This window comes from Lepidochelys kempii, chromosome 2, assembly GCF_965140285.1.
Source record: "Lepidochelys kempii isolate rLepKem1 chromosome 2, rLepKem1.hap1, whole genome shotgun sequence".
Lineage (NCBI taxonomy): Eukaryota > Metazoa > Chordata > Testudines > Cheloniidae > Lepidochelys > Lepidochelys kempii.
In genome coordinates this window covers 60,488,420-60,509,376 of record NC_136381.1, presented here as the reverse complement: position 1 = coordinate 60,509,376, position 20,957 = coordinate 60,488,420, and the positions used below count along the sequence as shown (strand labels likewise).

Sequence of the window (20,957 nt, the reverse complement as noted above, 5' to 3'; positions counted from 1 at the left end):
TTTGATCAACACAAAATTCTATTCTCATGATGAGATATACATGAAATAGGAAAACCTAGGTTATTTTTCTGGGATGACCCAACACTTGTACAAAATAAAGGGCTGGGGTTTGGTTTCATATAATTCCTATTATAGTCAGAGTATCTCACAGCTTGCATATTTTACTGTGAGAGGGAATATTGGCTAGGATAATCCCTACTTGATTCAGAAAGTTGCAAGAGCTCTTCAGTTTCTGCTTGGCTGGACACAAGAAATACATGGAATGCACTATTTTCTCATGCCAGGGATGATACCACTAACTGTGTAGCACATGTTTAGTATGAGGGTGTCATCATTTACTATGAGCCCAAGTCTTCCTGTGAGACTTGATTACATAACATGTTTATTTCGAGGCAAGAGTGCTATCAGGTGAGTGAGAGTGATATTGCTGCATGATATACCCTATTGAAGTAAATCTGCCACATGAACACATATTATCAGTGACTAAATAAGGAGACGCCACTTTATTGCTCGCTATGTTTGAATATTAACTCAGTCACATTGACAGTGCAGGAGCGTAAATATGCCAAAAGTTTTGATTGGCTTTTGTTTGCATTTGAAAGCACAGGATAATAGATATTTATTAAACACTGAGGTCAGATTGGTATTAGACAAAGTCACTGAACCAAACTCTTCGATTAGAGTTTTCTCCAAATAGGCATTGAAGATTTTGGCCCTGTGTTTGTGCATCTATTTTTACACTATATGCTCCAAACACCTATGGGGGTGGGAAGACAAAAAGGGATGAGTGCCCCAGCTCTACTTGCTCTAGAAACACATTTTTGAGAGTTTATACAACTCTCTTAAGTTCATTATGCAAGCCTCTTCCAACTCTTAGAACCAATGGCCTGTGCTGTAAATGAATATAGGTATTTAGATAATGTTTTCAAAGGCACCTAAAGGGTTTAGGCCTCAACTCCAGTTAAATTTCTATGGGAATTGGGTGCTTAGCTGCCTTTTGAAAATCCCACTCTTAACCATATCAGTTGCAGACATCTTGCGATTTGCATATCCTCGCACTTGGCCCATTTTCCAAATAAATCACACATCCTAACGCATTTAAGTCCCAATTAGTTCTGATTGCCACTGAAGAAGCCTTACTCTTAAATTATATATTTACAAATGTTCATAACTGAAGGATGTCTTTAGCCCTCGTGGTATGTACACACACAGGATTAAAAAATAGTTTCTCACCACACACACATCATGTTTATCCTCTCATAAATTCTTATGCTTGCAAATGACAAGAAGTGGTAACTTTCAAGAATTGTTAAATCTTTTCTTCTGCAACCAGTTATGTAGCTTATTTGTACTGCGATATATTACAGCAATTTGGGGAAGACAACTGGTGTGTGTAACTTATTTTTTCATACAAATGAACTAAAACACATCTGCGAAGAAATTTTTTATATATACGCACCTATTTATTTAAATGTAATTGCCACTGCACCTTAGTAGTAATTACAGTTTTCATTCTATGAAGGATATATAGAATATTTAAAAATCTAGAAGGAAAGGTTAATAGCCATGAAATAGTTAATCCATTACAACATTCATGTCTAGAGGAAGATTATGCTTTTATTCTATGGTAGAGCTGGAATGAATGGGACAGTTTCTATAACTGCCACCTATATGTGATTGGGTGTTCAAAAGTCCTGGTTCTGTGGAATGAGCACTGATCTAGTCTATTCCTCAAAATTAAGATCTGAATAAATTAAAAAATTATCATAAGACTTACTATGTTGTCCTTTTAGATTTTAAATGTACAAATGTAAGATCGTGAATTAATTCCAGTTTGTAGTTGTCAAACATAGTTTTTTGCATTAGATATACACAAATTTAAGGTGTTTTTGCGATCAGCAAAAAGAACTTCAATTTCACACCCTCTGAGACAACTTTTTAGTATATTTAGACAAACCTTTTTGGGTTTTCAGCACAAGTGCTTCAGTTTAACTTCTTAGTGCAGTCAAGAGCTGCCAGAGCTATTCTTTTGATTGTTTTGGCTCTAAACCAACAAACTAAATTCCATTAGGAACTATAATAATTATATTTCAATCAGTAACCTCATTTATTAGACTCCCATCTACAGTATAAGATTTTGAAAATTCAATCAGTTTTTATTATGCCTTATGGTTCTGCTTTTACTGAAAGAAAATGATAGGTGAATGGCATCAGTTTTTGTATCGCTAATCCATTGTTGGATGTATTGTATATATCAGAAGACAAGTACCTGAAGATGTGAGTACCTGTCCTGTTGCATAATGGTTAAACAATAGTTCAAAATAGGAAAGTATCATTGGTTGGCTTCAAAATTAGAAGCTTTAAAATCTAAAGTCGTAGTATACTTATGCACATATACTTTACTTGTGAATTTTGCAGCTAGGCAGGTTTGTGTCTGCCAGCATATTTGCTTATTTTCACTATTGTTGTTTTAATATGATGCCTGCAGGATAGTTCTTAAAACTAACACATTGCCTGAAATGTTTTCTCTCTATGTGCTCACTGACAGTTGCACATCGTGCTTTTCTAATTGTACTCCAGCAGTACACCAAGCATTTGTAAATTAGATGGAAGTACATACCGATCTCAGGATATCTAGATTTTGATGTATAAAAAGATATTGAACTCACTTATTATATTTTTTGTAAACTGACTGAATTGATTTTTATATACTGTATATATTCATTAACCATTTTTCCTTCAAGAACATAACTTGTTAAAGATATTTTTTCTGCCTGTGGGCTTTTTTGCATACGGTCTCTGTGTGTGCCTGCTATGTCTGTATAAATGTATGTACTGTATACATAAGAGATACGCAGATACTAATATCTATGAGCAACTTCAAATTGCCCAGTGACTGATCATGCCAAGTTGTCATTTCTAGGACTGTCCTCCAGAAATGATAATTCCATGCTGGAAATCTTTTTTGCCGAGAATTGAAATACCACCTTGAAAATTATTCCTCCCACAGTTCAAATGCACAAGGTAGTGGATTCCCAGGTTGGTATATATTTGCAATTACCCATAATTGAAAATCATGGTTATACCCACAACTATCTAGTGTATGTATATATGTACTGTATGAATACATATTTGTCAGTTTAAAATGATTACAGCAGCACTACTCTGTTTGTAACACTGTAGAGTGTGTGAAGTCAATTAAGCTTGTGCAACACTTAAAAATGTTTTAATTTTTGCATTGAAGTAGATGCGCATATTTTTCAGATGAACATATTTTTGTAACTCCTCAGTAAAAGTCCTAGAGCATTACTGCTTTTTATATATATATATAAATACATACATACATTCACACAGTGTATCAACAGTTTCTCTTTGAAAACTCCCAAACTAGAAGCCATGTGGTTAGATAATTTTAACTTTGTTAAAAGTAACATTTGTAATTTAATGTTAAATCTCTTGACATGTGGATTTGAATTACATTTTTTGTGGTTTGTAAAGCATCTGTGTAGCAGACTTTGAGTCAGTTACTATATTGATTATGGGTTAAACTAATACCATGTACCATTTTAGATGTGATTTATTTTTTTAGTCTACCTATTAAAGACTGGAATACTAACAATGTATTGCAAAGCACCAGATGGTAATAAAATAAACATTATATGGCCATTGTGAATCTTTCTTTATACAGAGCGTTTAACTAAGAAATATATAATGTTTATTTTTGTAAAGACACCTTCAGTTTTACTGAACTGTTTGGTACACCAGCCATCAGAATTCTGCTGGTACAGAGTAAACGTCAAACAACAAGAATTTTATTTTTAAATATATACTATTTTTTCAAAGAATGAAAGGCAGAATTTAGGAACTTTGGTGATGATTTGATTGTCTTTTCCAGTGCCTAATTCCCATGTAGGCACATTTGTAATATTTAAAGAGTTGGCGGTAGGCTTGCTCGTGACCACTGGGTGCTATGGGATGGATGTGCCTAATTTTCTGCTGGTGTGGTCAAGGATTGTGTGTGTAAGGCCATGTCTATATGTACAGAGCTGCAGTGGCGCAGTTGTACCAATATAGCTGTGCCACTCCAGCACATCTGGTGAAGACGCTCTATGCTCTCCTGTCATAAAAAACCCACCTCTGCAAGTAACAGAAGCTTCTCCCTCTGACATAGCACTGTGAACACATGCGCTTATGTCACTCAGGGGGTAGAATATGCACACCCCTGAGCAACATAAGTTTTGCCGACATAAGATGTAGTGTAGACATAAGATTTTCAACTGACTTTAGAAGATGAAATACTTGGGATTTAGGTGTGTCTCAATCACTCCTAAACCCATAGACACAAGTGTAGGTGATCTCCAGATTAGCTCCTGGTTGACTGATGAGCCTGTGGCTCAGCTCCAAAAGTTGATCTAGCCCAGTATCCTGTCTTCCAAAGGTGGCCAATGCCAGGTGCTTTAGAGGGAATGAAGAGAAAGGTTAATTATCAAGTGATCCATCCCCCACTATCCACTCCCAGCTTCTGGCAATCAGAAGCTAGGGAACACCCAGAGCATGGGGTTCCATTCCTGACCATCTTGGCTAATAGCCATTGATAGACCTATCTTCCGTGAACTTATCTAATTCTTTTTTGAACCAAGTTATAGTTTTGGTCTTCAAAACATCCACAGGTTAACTGTGTGTTGTGTGAAGAAGTACTTCCTTTTGGTTGTTTTAAACCTGTTGCCTATTAATTTCATTGGGTGGTCTCTGATTCTTGTGTTATGTGAAGGAGTAAATAACACTTCCTTATTCACTTTCTCCACACCATGATTTCATAGACCTCCATATCCACCCCCCCCCCGAGTTGTCTCTTTTCCAAGCTGAAAAATCCCAATCTTTTAAATCTCTCCTCATATGGAAGTTGTTACATACCCTTAATCATTTTTGTGACCCTTCTCTACATCTTTTCCAATTCTAATTTATCTTTTTTGAGATGGGATGACCAGAACTGCACACAGAATTCAAGGTGTAGGCTTACCATGTATTTATACAGTGGCATGATGATACTTTGTCTTATTATCTATCTCTTTCCGAATGATGCCTAACACTGTTCGCTTTTTTGACTGCTGCTGTACATTGAGTGGATGTTTTCAGAGAACTATCCACAATGATGCCAAGATCTTTTTAGCAGCTAATTTAGACCGCTATCATTTTGTATGTATAGTTGGGATTATGTTTTCCAATGTGCATTACTTTGCATTTATCAACATTGAATTTCATCTGCCATTTTGTTGTGCAGTCACCCAGTTTTGTGAGATCCCTTTGTAGCTCTTTGCAGTTTGCTTTGGACTTAACTATTTTGAGTAATTTTGTATGCTCTGCAAAGTTTTGCACCTCACTGTTTACCCCTTTTTCCAGGTCATTTATGAATATGTTGAACCACACTCGTCCCCGTATAGATCCCTGGGAGACACCACTATTTACCTCTCTCCATTCTGAAAACTAACCATTTATTCCTACCATTTGTTTCTTGTCTTGTAACTAGATACTGATCGATGAGAGGACGTTCCCTCTTATCCCATGAGTGTGTACTTAAGAGACTGTGGTAAGGGACATTCAAGTACACTATATCCACTGGATCACTAGAGACCCACTGTGATCATCTAGTGTGACCTCCTGCCATAGCACTGCCCTCAATTAATTTCTGTTTAGATGATTTTATAAAATATATGCTTTAGTTCAATCTTAAATTAAAAATTGCCAGTGATGGGGAACCTACCTCCCTGTTAAAAATGTGTGCCTTTTTTCCAGTGTGAATTAAAATGATACCAATGAGCCATACACTATCTGTTAGAGAAGATCAGTGTGACCTTAGAAGGTAGTTGCCAGTCTGCCTAACAAATGGTTAGACCACAGACAGCAGCAGGTTTGCAACATTTTAATTTCGGAGGAGTAAAAGCAACTAAAATATTAGACTTTGCTGAGCAGCTGGCCCTCCCCCTCCCACCTATTTGTTTGTTGTAAGGGCAAGTTATCAGTTCTACTGTGTTCTGAACATGGTGCTAGGACACCACACTGATGTCTTTTTGAAAATGCTCATCCCATTAGCCAGACCGGAACCTCATGGCCAGGACCAATGGAGACACCTTTCACAGGGAAGAAGCCATATTGCCCAGGAGCAGCTCAAAGAGTGTTGCAAATGCCCTCTCTTTTCCCCATCTGCACCTTCAGTGACTGGTGACTGTTGCATCGCTCTTCTCCCTCCTTCCCTTTTCCTCATGATGTGGAGAAGGAGTAAGCTGTCATGTGCTGCATCTAGGCCTGGCTCTAGCATTTTTTCTACCCACCACTACCATTGGGTGATGGGGATGGTGCAAAGCTGGGTTACTGGCTCCCATCTAGTATAGGAGAAAGGGGATGATATAGTTTGCTTTCCAGCTGGGATAACCATTAATTATTAATAAAGGCGTATCCTCTGCATTTAACCATATTATGGTCTCATTGTTTCTCTAGCCACATCAATCCCACCTCTTGGCAGACTCTAATCTCCTCTCAGGCCTGGTCTAGGCTAGGGCTTAAAGGTACAATGTTAGATAGCTCCATCTAACACATTCTAAAACTTTAGTCAAGACAAGGCAAGTTGTAATTTAGCATATACCAAACTGGACAAGATGAAGCCTCCATGACCAGTGCTTGAATGGACAAAATTTAGGCCTGGTTTTAAAATAAAAGATAGCTGCATAATTTTAAAAATTCCTTTCCGGTGTTGGATGGCTAGTTTTGGAAATGCGAACTGATCTCAGAAGTTTTTAAAGTTCCTCCCAAAAATTGCCTTAAGAATTAAAAGAATTCAGTGGTCCTAGGGTTGTAAATGAGTATGGATGAATAATGATCACAACAGCTCTGTGTAACATTATAGCTGTCTAATGTTTATCAATTATAAAATGTTTTGAAAATAACACCACATCATAGATAGAAAGCTCTTCACTCACAACTGGAATATAACCACATCTAGGGGAGGACTATAGCAGCTTTTCAACAGAGCACAGAAACAGCAGAAACTGAAGGACAATATCCTCTCTAGTTGAAAATGTTCTCTTTCACTCAAACAGGCTTCCAGATCTAAACTGTTGCTCAAACTTTTGTTGACTTTTCCTTTATACACAATCGCTAATTGGCACAAAGCAATTTAGGAAAGCTTGCATTCAAATAGCCTCAGGGGAAAAAAAAACAGCCAAAACTTAGATTTTATGAGCTTCTACAGAATCCTGTGCAGGAAATATTCAATAGGGCAGCAACTTCAAATTACAGCAAGTACTGGCTGCAAAACGTTTCATTTTAATTGAATGCTGAATTACTGAGATGCAATAGTGACCATACAGACTAAGCCCCAAAGCTTGACCTGTTTCTTGACCATCCTGAGTCTTGATCATCTCATTATTGATAGCGACAATCTGCAGCAATGCAGAGATGAGAAATGAAGGACATGGAATCATGAATGATTTGTGACCTCGTCCATAAATGTGCATGTAATAAAAAATGTTTTGGGGAAATTTCTTAGCTAATCAGTTACTATACAGTGGTGCCTGGAAAAAAATTCAATTGCACAGAGCGTCCATGACAGCTCACATGTCAGGGGAAACTAAAGGCATTATTATACTACAGTAGTAATAAAAGGTAATGGAGTACACCAGGCAGGAAGGGATTAATAGGCTACTGAAGGCCCAATTAGCCCAAATTGTGACAGCTGGAGCATGAGGCAGGCTTTCAGGGAGGGGCTTAAAAAGAAGACCTGTGGTGGGGAGTGAGAGAGTGCAGGAGCTCTCATTCAGGATCATAAGGTTGGCTAGGGCCTGGGGAAGACTAACGCTGACCAGAATTCCCAGAGGAAAGGGGAGAGTTTGTTTTATGTTGCTTCATGCTTGTTTTGGCCTTTGAGTGCCCTACAAGAGAAGAACTGTAAGTGACCTAGCTGGAGGGCTAAGTCACTGTAACCTAGAAGCAGTGGTGGCTGGTGAGCTTTGGGGCAGGTGGGGACTCAAACTACTGTTTTAAGTGGCAGTACTAGCACCAAAAGTGGCAGAGAATGTTGGATGCAGCAGGAGAGTCAAGCCCCCATTTGCTCCGTGGTGGTCTCTACTTCCTGGAGTTTTTCCTCCCTGAGTTGCTGTTGAGCTGCTTATGGAGAATCACTCTGGGACCTGGCTACTGCACTGCTCCTACTGCTGAGTTTCGTTCTTTTGCTCCTGGGGGAAGCCATGGGTGTGATGACTGTAGAGAGCTCTCACATGCTGGGCTCTAACTTCCCCATGCTGGTGTGCTCTAGGTACCTGTTAGAGTGAGCCAGCAGGGTCGACTTGGGACAGTTAGAGCAGAACATGTTCCAGGATTCTACAGGCACCACAGCCTGTGGCTTGGGTGGTGAATCCAGCACCCCACAACTCACTGAAATCAGCGTGCCACGCTGATGAGTCCAATATTGCAAATCATTACTGTGTGTGTGCCACAGGAGCGAGGAAGACTACCCCAGGGCCACTAGGGATCTGCTGTGTTAGACCTGGGAGATGTGTGAGCATGCGTGCACGCACACACACACCCCCTTTTAAAACAAAAAGTCTACACTTGTTCCTTTGGTGGGGCGGTACCCTTTTGCCCTCCCTACAAGATCTGCAACTGCCTGAAAGGTGCTGGAGCGGTGGAAGACCAGCAGGGATGCTGAGTCTGAGCGGCTCCTGCTCCACACACACAAGACTGCCATGGGGTCTCTAGTAAGGAAGTGCTATAAGAGGGACCCACTACATGTATAAATCAGAAGGCAGATTTCACCCAATGTGCTTTTTCAAGACTAGACAAGGACAAGACTGAATCCTTGTCTTGCATGAAATATATGCCCGATGAGCTTCACTGGTGACTATTGCCTTTAAATGCTTCTCAGAATTATTTAAAAAAAAAATCTGCTTCTATTACTAATGTTCTCTCTGTATGCAATTAGGATGTGCTATGCATTTCATTTTGTTTATTATAATACTACACATGTAAACAGCTTAGTAATGATATTTTCTGTAGAATATTAATTGGCTGAAATTGTTTTCCCTTTTATTATTGGGTTTCTTCCATCCCTCCTTCTGGGGCACAAGTTTTTTTTTGTTCCCTTGGTACCATCCATTTTTAAGAGATTATGCCACATTTAACACACCACAGACTTGTATCACCCTCCAAAAAAATTGAATGCCTCCCACTTCTGCTGGGGCACCAAAAATGTATTTTCAGTATTCAAATCCTCACAGCTGCTTTACAACATCTCAGGAGTGAGGGCATCCTCCTGAGCAGTACTTAACCTAGCCAAAAGGTGGAGGAATACATCTCCATCAACGAGACCGAACAGAAAATAGACATAACTATATCTGTACTTCAGTGAAGGAAATAATGTGAGGATGCAAGGTAAGAGGACAAGTGCTCAACACTGTGAAACATATGAACACGAGGTGCTGAGTGTCTGGCTTCAGTTGAAAGACCTGAGAAATAGATGCAGGGTGGCTGGACTCCAGCCACAGGACACTATTGGTGTACGTCACTAAACAATCCTTGTGTGTTAAAGCTTAGATTCTATTTAAATGCCTGTTCTCTTGATTCTTCATCCAGACCATGTTTAAAGAAGGTACACGTTTAGCTACAGAATTTATTTTGTGGGGTGGGGGGTTGCAATTGTACTTTTGACTACTGCTGTGCATGAAATTTTTTTGATATTTATACTTCTATTAGGAAGCATCATGGCCTCTAGAAATTGGGGAGCACTCTGACCGTGTATATATTACTGTGAATATCAGAAATATCAATACAGTGTAGTATCTGGTTCAGGTCCCAGTGTAGTGAATTGACAAATTTCCATTGGCTGATTGAATGAATCAGAACTACCTAGACTTCCAGTGAGAGCCTCACTAGCTGAACACTTGTCAACATCATTAGTTCACCTAGATTAGTAACAAAAAACTGGGCCCAAGACAGCCGGCTGTGATAGGACAAGGAGCAACAGAGTGCAGGCAATCAGAGGGGACAGATCAAAACCAGCCAGTCATACAGTAGGTCTTATCAAACCAATACATGATTGCAAACAACTCAATGTGATTAACTGCGTCAAATACAGTTCTGCCCAGCACCACAAAAGTCAATGACATACCATCATCAATGTGCAGAAACAAATTTGCTTGTTATCTTGATCAGTGTTGTAGTGTGTTTGAAACCAGACTGAGTGATGGTAACGTGTAAAGTCAATACAACTGTTAATCTGAAACAATCAAATATTTTAGCAATATAATAGACACTAGTCAATGGAAAACTTGATCGTGCTTTTATGCATCCTGTATTAAGAAGTGGGCTTACAATAGGTTAAGTGGTTTGGAGTTATGACAGCACAGACTTAAAAATTAATAGTGTGAGTAATACTTGGAAATAAGTACAGAACTGGCACATGGTTGAAGGACACTTGTGGGCCTGAGATGGAGAGAACAGACTGTGGGCTTTTATTTCTGGACTAATTCCCTGGCCTTACTTTAAAAGAAAGCATTAAAATCTGAAACCTCAGTACAGGACTCCATTGCCTCATCTAGATGCTCATCACACAAGAGAAAGGAAGGGATAGAGACTTTCTGATGGTCTGGATCGTCACCTTTGTTAAAGAAAAACACAACTTCTGTACAACAAGAAAAGTAATCAATATGTCTCTTCTCTGCCCTTCAGAAAAACAACCAAACAATATGATGCTTTAAACATGATTCCGAGACTCTTTTTTTACTGCCAGTACTGACAGCTGAGAAGCAGTTATCCACATCTGACTCCATAGCTTGTTTGTTGTCACTTATTATTTGTTAGTGGGGTGGGTGGGTGGGTGAGATTTCCAATGGTTCAATGAGAGTTGGGCTCATAATGGCTCTTTGTACCTTTACAAATCTCCTGGGGATCCACAACATGCTTCATGCTTTCCATGCTGACAAGGAGGCAAGGTCTCTGCCCCAAGTATCTCTCAATCTACAAAAAGACTAACAGATGGAGGTTCCTGGAGAGGAAGATATCCATGTAAGTCAATTGAAATTGTTCCCAAATAACTTATTGTACAATGCTCTTCACTAATGCTCAGACCTATAGGGCCAAATCATGTTACACATGAATGGCAAGGAGAAATTTATCATTCAGTTTAATAGGATCAGGATTTGGTTCATTATCTGCAGTCTTTATATCCTCAATTGCTAGGAAATTAGGAAACAGAAAATTTGAACCAGTTAGGATATAAGTGGAATAATTACATATATTGTACATTGTTATAAAGCACTTTATTGTCCACTTTAAATGAGTCCAAAGATGGTTCTGCAAAAAGAATAATAGAGATTATTAGTTTGCCCCTAAGTCATATCCTTAACATTTACATTGGCTGTAAACCATATAAGAGCAAAAGGTCCAAGATATGTCCTTGCTTATGCACAGGGACATTGATAAAGTTCGAAGTAGAGGCAGTGACAATGGGTACTGACAGACATGTCTCTGTGGCTGGGAATCTGAACGTGATAATGGTTCAAACTGGGTAGCTTGCTACTTTGTGTCCCACAACATATTAGCATATTAAGACATGATAAGGTTGCATCTATGGAGGGAAAAGTGATAGCAACACTACTAGGTGTTCTACTGGTTGGGAGAGTGGAGGCTGGATAATTCAGGGGATAAGAAATGGGATATGGAGTGTTTCACCTCTATATCACTAGTTCACACGTGGATCAGGTTGAAAGTGAATAACAAACATTCTGACAGGTTTCAGAGTGGTAGCCGTGTTAGTCTATAGCAGCAAAAAAAAACAAGGAGTCCTTGTGGCACCTTAGAGACTAACAAATTTATTTGGGCATAAGCTTTTGTGGGCTAAAACCCACTTCATCAGATGCATGGAGTGGAAAATACAGTAGCAGGTATATATACACAGTATATGAAAATATGGGAGTTGCCTTACCAAGTGGGGGGTCAGTGCTAACAAGACAATTCAATTAACAGTCAAATACCAAGGGAGGAAAAATCACTTTTTGTAGTGGTAATGAGGGTGGCCCATTTCAAACAGTTGACAAGAAGGTGTGAGTAACAGAAGGGCGAAATTAGTATTTGTAATGATCCATCCACTCCCAGTCTTTATTCAGGCCTAATTTGATGATGTCCTGTTTGCAAATTAATTCCAGTTCTGCAGTTTCTCATTGGAGTCTGCTTTTGAAGTTTTGTTGTTGTTGCCACTTTTGGGTCTGTTATTGAGTGACCAGGGAGATTGAAGTGTTCTCCTACTGGTTTTGAATGTTATAATTCCTGATGTCAGATTTGTGTCCATTTATTCTTTTGCATAGAGACTGTCCGGTTTGGCTAATGTTCATGGCAGAGGGGCATTGTTGGCACATGATGGCCTATATCACATTCTGAGATTACGTCTATTCTGTGGACTCTGAATTGAATGTGTGATCACGGTCTAGTTCCCTACTCTTCTCCCCCAAAATCTTGTTCCCGGTGCAGTGATGTTCACATTAAAGCATCATCATTACGATGGAGACCCTTTCTGGCAGACTTATCAGAGGGGCTAAATAAAGAGGCATGGGAAATTAACTCTACCCATGACTGAAGAAGGTATTAGAGTGGTGCCACGTGAATTTCAAAGGTGGTGAGTCAAGTGCAATTTTCAGTTTTTCATTCTGTCTTAATACAGTACATTCCATAGAGTTGGTCTAGTATCTTCATGACGTGAAGAAATATAAAGTAGAGTCAGATTGTTGCAAGGTTTGATAACACATCAGTTCTGCTTTAAATAGAGTGAAACCTCATTCACCTTTTGTGAAATTACAGTTTTAGCTACACTACCGGTGTTCCATTCTACATATAGCCAACTCCCATACCTTTTAAGGAAGATTTATTCTAGACAACACAAATATTTGCCAAACCAGATGTCTACGGGGGGAGGGGGAGGGGGTGGGGAAAATCTCCTTATACCTGTGTATCAAAGTGACACTCTCACACTGTCCCAGTCACAGGATTCTGGCATGAAGATAGGGAAAAAAAGCTTTCATGGTATCCATCATGTCTGAGGAAAAATGTGCATTGTACTAATCCAGTGTAACTGTTTCTATGTTCAGAGGTTCTGCCCGTAGGTTAGCCAGAAGCAGAGTCAGCCACCGGAGTAGTGCAAAAAGTTTTGCACATAAAGCAAAATCTGTGAATATTGATAGTCTGTCAGTGCTATAAAAGAGACAAAACAGATAATTTATTTTCATGCAGTTTGTATCAGTTGTTTATGCCAGTGAACATCAGCAATGTTAGAAAATCATTATTTTAGTCCATTCTCTGTTGTCCACTTCTCTACTGCTTGCTACTTAAGTTAATTATAAAATGTGTGGGTGTGTGAATACATCAATACAGCCAAGTATTAAAAATCATAGTCATGTAATAAAAAGCTAGGAGTCCCATATCAACTGTGTATAAGCTTGATTCTGAATAGTATTTTGTATTAATATAAATGATAATTAACTAATAAAGTAAATTAAAACAACTTTAATAAAGGGATCAGTCATAACTGACCATGTTAGTAGATAATTATGGATGAAATGTATCTTTTTCTCTAAGCCCCTAAAATAGAATATTATTAATATTAATGACTAAAATAACACATTTTTAAAAATTGAAAGGTAACTAAGGGAGAGGGCCTCGACAACAGGAATTATGAATATTTGTCCAAAGTAAGATGGTCTGGATGAATGGTTGACTTTTTATTTTTGGTGACCTAAATTTCTTTAACCCAACCTTACTATAAATAGCTATATTTGAGTTCCAGTCCTGTTCTAGTTTTACTCAGTATTTGGATGGCCTATTGTTAACCCAGTTGATCACCTATTATTATGTATCCTACTCAAAAGAATAAGCCAAATCAGGGAAAGCTAGCCCTTTGTAGACTTAAACAGAATTTTAGAACTCACCCTTTGACTTTAATGTTGCCACATGAATTTTCACAGTTCCTCCTGCCATGTTTTTAATGTCATGTCAGGAATACCAATAGGGATGCACTGAAAGAAAAATAACAACTTGAGGAGGATATGCATGTTTACTGAGTCTACTCAACCTAGCCAAGAAATTTCAAATTTGTTCCATTCTTCCAAAGCTTTTATTTTATTCCACACTGGAGGGTAATTTGCCTTAAAAAGATTTTTATCTTTCGCCACAATATTTATTCCTAAATATTTTAAAGATTCCTAGACCCATTTCAATTAATGCAGCTGGCAATGGTTTGTTTTGACCCTTTCAGGAATATAACTCCTAAATTTTCAGATTTATTGTAGTTTATTTTGGAGCCTGATACCACCCAAATTTCAGAGTCACTTGTTCTATAATTGTTAAGGAGTCTTCTGTATCCTGCAAATATCACAAGACACCAGCATACAAAGCTATTTTGAGCTCTAGCCCAACCACCCTGAATAGGTAATATGATGTAATATGTTAATTGTTTATTGTAACCTTGTCTTAATAAAAAGTTTAAAAACTACATAAATAGAAAGGGAACTATGTTCTAGTCCATAGTAAAATTAAGGTCTGGATTTTTAAAGGGCCTGTATGACTTAGATGGTGCTCTGCTCAGCAATGCAACACCTAACTGATGTAGGATCCTAAGTTTCATTTTTTAAAAGTGACTTAAGCTCCTAAGTGCATTGACTTAATGAGATTTAGGCTCCTAGGTGTCTAAATCACTTTTGAAAACAGGACTTAGCCATCTAAGTCACTTAGGCCTTGTAATGCTGAATAACTTTACCAATCTGTGCAGAAAACGTCATACGAATGAGCTGGAATTTACTGTGATTGCCTCAGAAACACAAGATGAAATATGGTTTTAAAAACATATTTTAAAAAAAAACAATCTTTGTGTTTTTGCTGTTTCAATGCTAAAATCTGTGCAAATTTTTACTTACAAACACAAACACCAAATCCTGGTGGCTGGCACTGTCAAAGCAATATGCTAGATTTCCCTTCTAGCTCAGTTAAAGATTGTTTTCCCTGTGGCTCTGCACTATAGATCTCCCCTTAAAACTGCCAGTTCTTGTGTGCAGGAATTACATTTAAGCTCTTGCTGGAAAAAAAAGGCCGTTAAGAGCTCCCGGTTTCTACTCAGAGCTTCCTGTCCTCTACCTTTCATTTCCAAATGCCCTTGAATATGAAACTGCCTCAGCTCGCCGCCTGACTACTGGCTGGCTCTTGCCCATTGCTAATTCCCAGACTCAGATGCAGTTTGTCTCGCCACAAGTTCCCAGGTGTCTAAACCATCCGTATTTAAACAAAACACCTGGTCTTCCAAAGCATGAAGAGAACACCAATGAATGTGTATTTATCTCAAGTCATGAGATGGATACAGCTAAATCACATTAAGGATAGTTTAAGGTGGCATGCATGGTTATGCTAATGCTATTTTTCAATTCTCTTGCTATAGCATAGCTCTTAGAGGGCTGTAATATCCATAGAGAAACTTTGCATGCAATTCCCACTGGCCTGTCCCATGATGTTTAAAAAGTTAGAGGAAAAGTGGCTAAGGCACTTGATTGGTACTCAGGAAGTCAAGGTTCAAATCCTAGCTCTGTCACATGCTTTATATAAAACCTTGGGCAAATCACAATCTCTCTACAACACAGTTCCCCATCACTAAAGTGAAGATATTTCCTTTCTCCTACCCTTTGTCATCTTCTCTATTGAGACAGTAGCCTTTTCAAGGCAGCAGTTATCATTTACTAGGTGTTAAGAGCTGATGTGAACAGCTAGGTAGGGAGTGAGGTAGGGAGTCATCTGCCTCTACATTCATGCCCTCCTCTGAACATGGGTGATTGGGAATAGCCACACATCACAACCTCCCCACCCCTCATCAGCTCCTTTTAGCCATCTCTCTAAGCTTGGCTGAGGCAGGAGTACAGATGCTGACGCTAGTGCTAACCTCTCCACCGTGGCTGAAGGAGTGGATTAATGTCATCCACACCCTACATACACAATCTATTTAAGGGAGCTGGCATACATCCTTAAAAGAGTGGTACAGGGGCCATGCTCCTCTTGAGTTCCTAGAAAAACAGCACCTGCCAGAAGCCCAGGAGCTCCAGCTGAGGTGGTGCATCTTTGCACCACCCCTGACCATTGTCAGTGACTTAAAGGCACATTATTTCATTTCATTATTTCAGGACTATTTTGTAGACAAATCCTGTAAGAAGAGCTCAATCAGGTCAGTTCAAGCCCATGTCAATATTCTTCAGGCTAGCTGCCAGGCTGATACTTTTTCTAAAGCACTCAAAGAAAAGTTATACAATTTGTAGATCCAGTTATTGAAATTATTTCTGCCTCACTATCTACTGCCTAATGAGCTAGTACATGGGAGAGTTTATGGAAAATATGTTCAGTAATATTTCTGTATTCAATCTATGCACACAGCAACTCAAGCAAAGTTCTGCATCAATGTATTCATTATTTAGAATGCCTTTGTGCGCTGAGCGTGCTGAACCTTCTTTTCCCAAGTGCCTCCAAAACTCCCTAAGCCAAAGGTTCTCATTGACTTCAGAGAGCTTTGGAGTAGGCCCTAGCTGCAGAAGTACGGCTACAAGAAAGGAAGTGATATTTTAATTGAAATTTGCTGGGATAAGGAGGTTATGACCCTACAGACCAATTATAAGCTGGCCTGAGTCAATTATGTCAAAGTTATGATGAAGGTCTATTTACTGGCATTTTGTGTTTGTTTGATTGTTCAGAAAGTATGTTGACCATAAATGGTTGTTCACTGCAGTGCTGTGACTGTTGAGGACATTTCTGGTGAGATTTCCTTTCATGCTATCTATTAGAGAAGGAAACATGTTTCAGAGTTTCTACTGTGTTGGGGGAATGGCAAGTGGAATAATTCTGTGTTTTGGGGAACTAGTAGGGAGACCCAATGTCCCTGTCTGCCTAGTTTCCAATGCAGGGAAGGATCTTCTAGGATCAGGAGACCATTTGAGCACCAACAGGGCATGGGTTATAGTAGAAGAGAGTTTCCCATCAGAAAATCTAATTTTAGGCTTTTTTTAAAGGTATAGCACTTGTGTCATCATTTTAAATCTAATTTTTCTGGGAGAAATATATTTTGGACATTCTCATGACACAGGAAATTGTTCCATTATTTAATTGCTTAGGAGGTTCCTAATTCATTATATAAAAACAAATGCAGAAACCACCTTGACAAGAGAGCTGTTCCCCATTGCATTTTACTAAGATTCTACAATAAGATGATACAAGACAGAAAGGATTTCTTTATTGAAGTATGTTTGACTATACATCAAATCCATCATTTCTGCAGAATACACCCTGACAATGTATCACAAAACTCCTTGATAATCACTTATTTCTCAATGACTTTGTTCAGATCTTTCAAAAAGCAAATAAATCAAGGAACTGTAAACAGACAGTGCTTTAATATTGCATTTTTTGTGCATCACAAACTCCCCTGGAGTTTTGGGTACAGAAAGAAAAGCACAATTTTGGCTGTTCATTTTCAATGCTTCTGGGGGTTTGCTTTGAGAATTGTGTAGCCCTTTCAATTTTCTCATCATTGGACACAGCCACTAATTTATCCAAGGGGACTCTGTATCTTATTTCTGAAAGAACAATAGATAGTGAAATGCTGTTATAGGAAACTACTTAGAAAGAAATCTTTTTATGAGTGACCTTCAGTAAGTAGAGGCAATCTTAATATATTGAAAATGTATAGAAGAGGGAGCCACTATTATTGACTGCTGTTCATTGAATACAGCTTTAATTCTAGAAAAATTAAAGTCCAGCTTCCACCTGTACTGAAATTTCTTCTCCTTTCTTTCCTTACAGGAATAGAGTGAGACAACAATGAGATGCATCTTTAGGGGAAACCTAAATAACTAATTTTTCTGCAACCAAGAGAAATGTGATGAAGACATTAACAATCACTTTGGGAGAGAAGGACTACGGCAGGTGGATCATTTTGTACCTGGGGTTGAAATGTTTTCCTTATGAATGAACATAGAGATGCTGGATTTCTCATATTAAAGGTTGTCATTCAAAATTTTGTACCCTGGCTGCAGCCTCAAAAGTTATTTAATTCAGAGGGGCCACACATGATAGTTTAAAAATGAGTTTGTAATGGATGCTTTTTATCAGGGTCCTAAGTTTTCTGAAGTTCTTCAGCCATATAATTTGATACAGACTGTACTCTCTCTCCTACTGAATTGTGCTCTAGAATCCACCTCCTAAGCTTTCATTTTTTAAAAAAGTTTCTCTCCTTTATGGTAGCAAAGAAAATCACTCCACTCCTTCTCTCTACAAATGGTTTGTGTGTCTTAACTCAGAGATGCTTGGAAGGTGCTACTAAACCACTGAGTAGCACAGAATGAAAGAATCATAGAATTGTAGGGCTGGAAGGGATCTCGAGAACTCATCAAGTCCAGCCCATTGTACTAAGGCAGAACCAAGTAAACCTATACCATCCCTGACAAGTGTTCATCCAGCCTGTTCTTAAAAACTTCAAATGATGGAGATTCCACAACTTCCCTGGGAACCCTAATCCAGAGTTTTACTATTCTTACAGTTAAAGTTTTTTCCTGATGTCTAACCTAAATCTCCCTTGCTGCAGATTAAGCCCATTACTTCTTGCCCTACCTTCAGTGGACAGGGAAAACAACTCATCACCAACCTCTTTATAACAGCCCTTTACATATTTGAAGACAACCAGGTCCCCTCTGTCTTCTTTTCTCAAGACTAAACATGCCAGGTTTTTTTAACCTTTCCTCATAAGTCAGGTTTTCTAAACCTTTTATCAATTTTGTTACTCTCCTCTGAACTCTCTCCAATTTGTCCACATCTTTCTTCAAGCGGGGAGCCCAGAATTGTACACAGAACTACAGCTGAGGCCTCACAAGTGCTGAGCAGAGTGGGACAATTACCTCCTGTGTCTGTCATACAACATCCCATTAGTACACTCCAGAATATTAGCCTTTTGTGCAACTGCCTGGTGATTTGGAGGTTAAAATCCAGTAGTTCTGGACCACATTTTCAAGAGTCCTTCCTGAGCTAAGGGTAGCTACAGGAAAGCATGAGCTTTATCCTCTGAACCTGAGGTAATAACAGGCAGCTGAATGGTTAGCCTCAGAATCTTGAAAAAAAGAAAAGATTTGTCTTGTGGGAACAGTAGCCAGCTAGGAGTTGAATCAGACCTAGGAGAGTCCAGAGACGGAAAAGCTACTCTGTTTATAAATCTGTGTTGTTTAAAGAGTGGTGTACAAATGATTTTAGTTCTATTTTGGCTATATTTGGGGGAGCGGGGAGAGGGAATTTCCCTGTAACTAAGCCTGAAACCTTAGAGATGGGTATTTCTCTGCTTAACTTGAGGCTCCAACTAAAAATTCAGGGAAAATGTAAGTAGGCAGAATTATTACCCACAATGAAATTTCACAAGGACTAAATATCCTACACATGAGGAGTGCCATAAATACTTAATTACTTAGGACTAGATTATGGAGCCCTTACTCATGTGATTGAGTGTTTACTCTCTCTGTTAGTTCCACTAAATTCAATGGGACTACCTGTATAAGTGTGTTCACTTACCTTAAAAAGATGGCACTAACTAGTGTCTGTGCCACTCTTACTCATTTTGAGTAGTACTTACTCCCTGTGTACTCTCATTCATTTCAATGAGATTCTATGACTAAAGCCTCCAACCAAGTGAAAGGTTTTATTATTCACTGGCCAAATACTCAAGTTTTTACTCATGAAAAATTCTGTTGAGGAAGGAATTCTGGATTTGACCCATTATTATTACAGAGTGGGTTTTACCCTTGATTTGAAAGGGAACCTCTCCAGTAGCCAAGTGCTTTCTAGACTATTTTGTTTTGGGTCACTACTGACTCACAATAAACTGCCATTTACTGAACCTCTAACAACTTGATACAGCACCCCTGTGCAGCTTAGAAGTCTCCCATCCAAACTTGTCCCAAACAGACCTGTTAGCTTGTGAGAGATCACAGTACAACAATAAACACAATTGTTCAATTCTAATTAGAAAATAATTGTAAAATAGTACTGTATACAATTATCCTATTCAGTGAGGGAACTTAAAAACTTGCCAGTTACCTGAGATAATTAAACAAGTATTTCAAGTTGGATAACCTCAGTGTGAGCAGTGGCCAAAGTATTTTGCATGGTAATTATAGGGACTCACAATGCATAGATGATGAATTTACCATACTGTTGTGCTCAGAGCTGCTTATGGTTGCCACCAGGGGAGTGGGAAGGTGTGTACATGATCCAAAGACAATTATAGACCTTGTTAAAGTCAGTGAGTGTGTCAAGCACCCTCCTTCAGGCTCAGTGGAAGGATCAATTAACCTCTTTATGCAGTCAAAAGAGCTACAGCCAAATGGAAACCGCCACCCGAAGCACTGAGCCACATGACCTGGCCAGAGCTGGGGTAGGCAGATTATCAGGGGTTTCCCTGATTAAAAGCCCTTGGGCTAGGATATTGGTTTTAAAGCCTATGTGTGTTAGAGGCAGAAAAATGCCAGCAGAAAGCCTACAGAAGAGTTGAAAGGGACAGGACTCATTGAAGTAACACACCTGAGGATTTCTGATCAAGGAAACTGCCTGCTGATGTTTGTTTTTACTGTGTTCAGGGAAACAGGACTTTGTTATACATTCTTTGCAAATAAACAAGATAACGTGAAAGAACATATACAATTTGTGTAACTAATTTCTCCTCCTAAAGGACACAATCCTGAAATGCTCCCATTATTGGCTAAAGACGTGGGCCAGAGGGTCAACAGTATTGATTTAAGTTTTATGTACAATTGGTAAGTTTTTATAGGCTGTGACTGTAATGTAGAGTGTTTTAAAAAACAAACCTGCCATTCTGAGAGACTAGAAATGAGGTGAAGGAGAAAGAGGCTAGA

The 20,957-nt window shown here is 38.8% G+C and overlaps 1 protein-coding gene across 2 annotated transcripts in view; it reads left to right on the top strand.

Moving 5' to 3' along the window:
* Nucleotides 1-18,059, top strand: part of PREX2 (phosphatidylinositol-3,4,5-trisphosphate dependent Rac exchange factor 2) — a 317,368-nt gene extending 299,309 nt beyond the window's left edge. Inside the window, exon 40 of one of the 2 annotated variants that reach the window (XM_073330905.1) lies at nt 17,866-18,059. In XM_073330905.1, coding sequence (XP_073187006.1) covers nt 17,866-17,887 — 22 coding nt within the window. In that variant the 3' untranslated portion in view covers nt 17,888-18,059. Of the gene's footprint in view, nt 1-2,923; nt 3,659-17,865 lie in introns of those variants that run through there. The other variant, XM_073330906.1, reaches the window with a different exon arrangement.
* Nucleotides 18,060-20,957: the final 2,898 nt, after the last annotated feature.